At 38.6% G+C, this 5866-nt stretch overlaps 1 protein-coding gene across 1 annotated transcript; it reads right to left on the reverse strand.

Moving 5' to 3' along the window:
• Positions 1 to 1513: 1513 nt before the first annotated feature.
• Positions 1514 to 5641, reverse strand: LOC122529581. The gene is made up of 4 exons (XM_043655844.1): positions 5179 to 5641; positions 3796 to 4010; positions 2841 to 3125; positions 1514 to 2001 (listed from the first exon to the last, which is right to left on the reverse strand). The coding sequence occupies exons 1-4, from the start codon at positions 5625 to 5627 to the stop codon at positions 1556 to 1558; spliced, it is 1395 nt and encodes a 464-aa protein (XP_043511779.1). The 5' UTR covers positions 5628 to 5641; the 3' UTR covers positions 1514 to 1555.
• Between the last annotated feature and the right edge of the window lie 225 nt (positions 5642 to 5866).

Consider the following 5866-nt stretch of genomic DNA (forward strand, 5'->3'; position numbering starts at 1 on the left):
AGTTCAAAATTTCATCGCGAACATTTCTTTTTAGAAAAAGAAATACATCGCGAGACAAATCTGATTCAATCATGCAAAAATGAAATTGTCCGTTGTCCAGAGATTAAATATATAAATTACTCTGCAAGTCGCGAATATTAAACCTCGCGTTCTAAAGTAATTACAGTTTTATCGCAAACGGGTCAACTCGTTCGATGCGGAGCTTTGCGAAACAGAAAATGCTTTAGAGGTTTCTAATTTACTAGTTTAGCGTTCCTATCCGCGATTATTATGCCAAATACCATTGCTTTTTCCCTGAGCAGGGCAAACAACCGTGTAGAGCAGATAACGCGTAGAGTTAGATAGAGTAGGAAACACGTGGAATCGCGCGAGATCAAAATTTGAATTGTACAAATATCCGGTACTATCAGTTATCCTAATGGATATTATTTCCTAAACGATCACGCTGATATTAATCAGTGGCTTAGAATATGATACAACATCAGATATGGTATAACGTATCGGTTATTTTTTTCGATCGTTACGATTTAAGAATGTTAATCATAGCGTCCCATAAAATTTTGTATAATATATCACGTGAATATGTATTATATGAAACATTGAATGTGAAATTTTATTAATGTGATTTGTTTATTTATCAGCTTGATGATACATTGAGCTAGATATATGAACACTTAAATACAATTTAAAAATATATATATGACGAATAAAATGATAAAATTTGAAAATATTGGTGTCGTTGTGAAATGTGGCTAGTTAACTGCCACTCTGTATTTTTTCTTCCAGGCTGAGAGTACAATACACTTTTCTACGTAAATATGATTATGGATTTTAGTAGAAATGTTTTGAATAATACGCATAATGTATTCAACAATACACAAGAATAAAACACAAAAATATTCTTACATTCATTCGATCATTTTCGTGAGCAGTTACTATCATGTATGCAGGACAGTATCATTTAAAACTGAAAGTTGAACTAGAGAAACTAATAACAATAATAGTAATAATTAACAAGAGATAAATTATTTTGGACAAAGAATTACAAGATAATAATTAGTATTTTCTTCTAATTAATGAGCGCGTAATTCGATCGAGATCACATAATACATATTTATAATGTATAACTCGGTCCATATCAGCGCCTCTTGTAAAAATATGGAAGAGTTACTAGTTTAGAGCGAATACAGTGGTAAAAAAAAAAATATATTTACATCTATCGTATCATTTACATATCATTTACGTTACTTCATCAATATTCATTTATATTATATTTCTACATTCAATTATTTCCAATTTGCATCGTTTCACGTCAATCAATGAAACTTGAGATTAAAATTAAAAATGAAAAAGCTCGCGTTTCAATTGGAAAATAAGAGCGCGCGCGAATACTTTTTTTTTTTTTTTTGATCGTATGAAACCGATCGCACGCGCGTAAATGAGTTGGAATTCCATCGAACATGGAACTACATTATTAAATTCACAGGTTGATTATATAAAACGGGCATCAATAATCACGAATGAAACGTGACACGTGAAACGTCCATCGTGCTTCTTACAACAGCCAGAAATTCGCAACGATCACGATAGGAAGAATCGCGCGATCGAACGCGAGACGATTGCCAGGCGCTCTCGCGATCGTTTTAACGATCGTCTCGATTAAGCTGCGCTTGGTTTCCTCGACGCTCGGCTCTTCCTCCCATCCCGACAGCATTTCTTCGATATCGGAGCTGAAAACACACTCTCCCCGATCATCGTCGTAAACGTAGCCGAATTTGCAAACGCACTCGTAGCCACCGGCCAGGTTCATGCAGATTTCACCTTGTTCCATCGCGCAACCGTGTCTACCGCGAGTGCACTCGTTCACGTCGACGCAAAGACCGAACCTGGATGACCATTCGTAGCCGGGTTCACGGCACTCGCAGCTGATGTTGATCTGATTCGCCAGCAAGCCGAGGAGATCTTGATTCTCTTGCCGATTCAACGAGCATGCCCTGTGCTCTGTATGAAATCGAGAAAGAAGAGATCGTCGGATCGATGATACTTTCAGGTCTGTTAAAAATAGAGTGGAGATGATGGGATCTGAGATTGACGTTGACGTCGAAATTCGAATCAGTTCGAAGAATATTCGTTTGAGGTTTTGAAATTCGAAAATCTTGGTTAGTTTTTTGAATATCTTGAAAGTCTCGAGAGTTGCTGTATCTAGTCACTTTTGGTTTGATTGTTGACGTGAAATTTATTAGCTCTTTGAGAGTATATCTCGACGCGTTCTAAATTACACGATACCGATAATTATATAATATACAATTAATACGTAATATACTAAATTACACGATACCGATAATTATATAATATACAATTAATACGTAATATACTAAATTACACGATATCGATAATTATATAATATACAATTAATATATTATTTAATTAAATAATTGAGACACAAAGGTAAACAATTAAAAAGAATCACATTTGTTCAACTGCATATAATTAAATAAATATAAATTTAATATATCATTTGAACTGAAAATCATGAAACGCCCAAGGCCTGAATCTTGTTCAAGCTCTGAGACCTGCCAAGAATCGAAAAAAAAAACGAAGAATGCTGCTTCGAAGTAATTCGAACTCGATACAAATTTGATCTCAGATCGTTACAGGTAGCTGAAGCGAAGATGGTCGATTAACGAACATCTGGCAGCAAGCGTGAAACGCGATAACAGTGTCTTGGACGAGCGAAATAGCGGGATATCTGGCAGAATGTTGGATGTTGGGAGGATCGTTTGGATCGAAAATTGCGGGAATCCTCTTACGGCTGGGAGTGTAAGGTGATTTCTACGCACCCGGCGGGTTCCCAGCGTAACAGGGATTGTCTTGCGACTGATGGCAATCCGTCATATCCCGGATATGCTTCATGGGGCAACAATGATCCGGACAGAAACTATAAAGGGCGCAAGCATAGGGTATCGTGTCGTCGGCTCTTGAGTCCTCGTTCCCGGCTCCGGGCGATTCGACCTGACAGTTGGCGTAATTGTCGCACGACTCCCCGAAGATACTCAGTTCCGGCACACCGAGCATCGTGTACCAGCACATGTAGTAACTGACCGTTGTGCGCCACTGGAACCGCTCTAAGTCGACATTTCGTTTTGGTTAACCCTTATCTTGCAACAAGTGCCGACGATAATGTATCGTTGCTGGTGATGGTATATATGCATACACACACACACACACATGGGATATTTCTAGAAAACTGAATGAACAAATGTAAAATTATACTTTAGAATAGATTGCTCTTATCAATCGAATTCAATCTGATCAAATTTATTATTTATTCAAAATTATCAGAGGCTATCCTTTGTAAATATGTATGCGTATATATATATATATATTTACAAAAGATAGCCCCTGATAATTTTGACTAAATTAAATTCGATCAGATTGAATTCGATTGGTAAGAGCAATCTATTCTAAAGTATAATTTTACATTTGTTCATTCTGTTTTCTAGAAACATCCCGCGTTTCTTAAATTCCTCTTTTGTCCGTCACTATACATTCCTTTTTCATTCAACCGTTTCCCAGTAATCGAATTGCTTGACAGATTTCTCTCTCTTTCTCTCTTTCTCTCTGCGTATTGTAATGGAACGTTTGTAACGTGAATGAATCGAAGCTCGAGAAATAAAAAAGAAAAATACCCTTGTTGGATGGATTTTTTTCCGATATCGATCATTAACCTTTCTCTCTCTTTTTTTTTTCTTTCTCTTGTTAGAGAGATCTCGAGGGAAGCACGAGGGTACTTGCCTATCGGACCTTGAAAGGGGGGCATGGTTAGGTCGTCACGCCTCTGAGCTGCCTGACAGTCCTTTTGAGCCGCCTGGATCTGCTTGGCATTGTCCGCGAGATTCCATTTCTGTTCTTTCACGATCGTGACAGTGTCGTCTTCACGTTTCAGGGCAGTCGATTTAATGATCGTTTCGAGGTATTTCAGGCACTCGACGAAGCTCGCGTCGCAATATCTGCGTACAATCATCCATCGTGTTGCTCTTATGTACATACGTATCGCACACGCACTTTACTGAGGTTGTTAATACTTTGCGCTAGTGTCACCGTATCTTCAATATGCATCAGTGACATGGTCACCAAGCACGAGGAAATGCTGTTATCTATTTTGGAAAAATTCAACGTCGTTTTTTTTTTTTTTTTTTAATTTCTTGCACATAAAAGTGAGAACACGATAGTGTGTAACAATCATGATTATTCAGTTCAAATTTAAGACACTGGAAATATGAACGAATTATGTGCTATACGCGATATTTCAAACAATGAAATTAGTTGCCGTGATTTAACAAAATAAATTAATTTCAAGTCGTTGCAAAATTAAACGATTGAACTCTTCGAGGTTCGATGCTTTTAGTTTTTTCTCTGTTTGTGCCTTCGTTGAAAAATCAACTTTAATGGCTTAATCCACTTTAATTTCAATTGGTATTATTGAACATTGGCGATCATAACGATATAAAATTCGACTGTTCAATTCTGGAATTTATCCGAATTTCATTACATTCTTTCGTGAAGAATTTACAACGAAATGTGCAAAATTAATAATTATTAATAACCACTTCCAGCGGTATTGATTCATTTTATTCAAACACTGCAAAACTAGAACGAAGTAACAAGTTCAATAAAATGATGGGGAAAAAAAACTGTGCAACGAATTTCAGGGAATTGTTGTACTTTTACAATTTTTGAGAAAAAAGTATCTACAACTCCGAGGTCATCTACGAAGAAGACACAGAGGAATGATCCTACAATTTTAAATTTAGTAAATCACTCGTATCATTCTACAATTCTTCACAATTAAATTACATAGTGGCAATTTACAAATTTAATCGCAACTACGAGTCACAAGTGTAATTATAATTCACGGTACGATGAAATCGACGAACCGACAAGTGTAATTTCACAAACGTGTTCTAAAATAATTCCAACAATTTGCCGTTTACTCGTTTCCTTCTGTTTTGAGTCCCCGCGCCGGGGAAACATTTCGATTTCGAATCGTTAATTGCAACGCGGCGGCAACACGTACGTACGTATTTACCGGTATCGGGCGCGGGAATTTCCCACCCACGATTCGAGAATACGATGCCGAGCCATCTAGCCAAAATGGCAAATGACCCCCACCAGTACCTACGTACTTCCCAGTGCAAAGACTTCAGCGGCGGTTTCGGGAATTCCTCGTAAAGTCTGCTCGGCGAATCTTCCAGCCGTTTGTAGTAACGGCGGTCGTAGTCTCGAAATTTGTGCGCCCGTATATAATAGGCGACGTCCCGTATAACCTTGTTCTTGTCCCAGTCCGCGTCCCACTCCTCGCTGGCCTCATCCACGTCCGGCACGTCGGTTATTTTTATGTTAGGATTCATAACCTGTTCCGTCATCGGCACGGCCTCAATTTCCTTCTGGCCCTCCTCCTCCTCCTCTTCCTCTTTCTTCGCCTGTTCCTCGTCTTCTCCCGGTCTTCTCTCTCGATCCTCCGCGGCACCAGACGTCGATATTGTAATTGGCAATGTCGTCCGCTCCGGCGCGCAACGCGCACCGAACACGCAGAGATGCAGGAACGCGTGCCATATTATTCTCATCGTCGGCGGCCAATTTCCATATTTCCGATGGCCGATCCTACGCTGTTCCGTCCGGCGGATGTTAACGCGGGAGCAAGATAAATATTTAAATATTCGTACGGCGGCGGGCAACGTCAGACGAGATCGAGTCTCTGCATTGCTTGGCATGCAAATCGAAATGGAAGAAAAACTCCCGGCTCGCGAAAATATGAATTTTAATTTTTTAATAATAATCGCTATTTTTTTTTTTTTTTTTTTTT

This window comes from Frieseomelitta varia, unplaced genomic scaffold (genome assembly GCF_011392965.1).
Source record: "Frieseomelitta varia isolate USP_RPSP 00005682 unplaced genomic scaffold, Fvar_1.2 scaffold_295, whole genome shotgun sequence".
In the NCBI taxonomy this organism is placed as follows: Eukaryota; Metazoa; Arthropoda; class Insecta; order Hymenoptera; family Apidae; genus Frieseomelitta; species Frieseomelitta varia.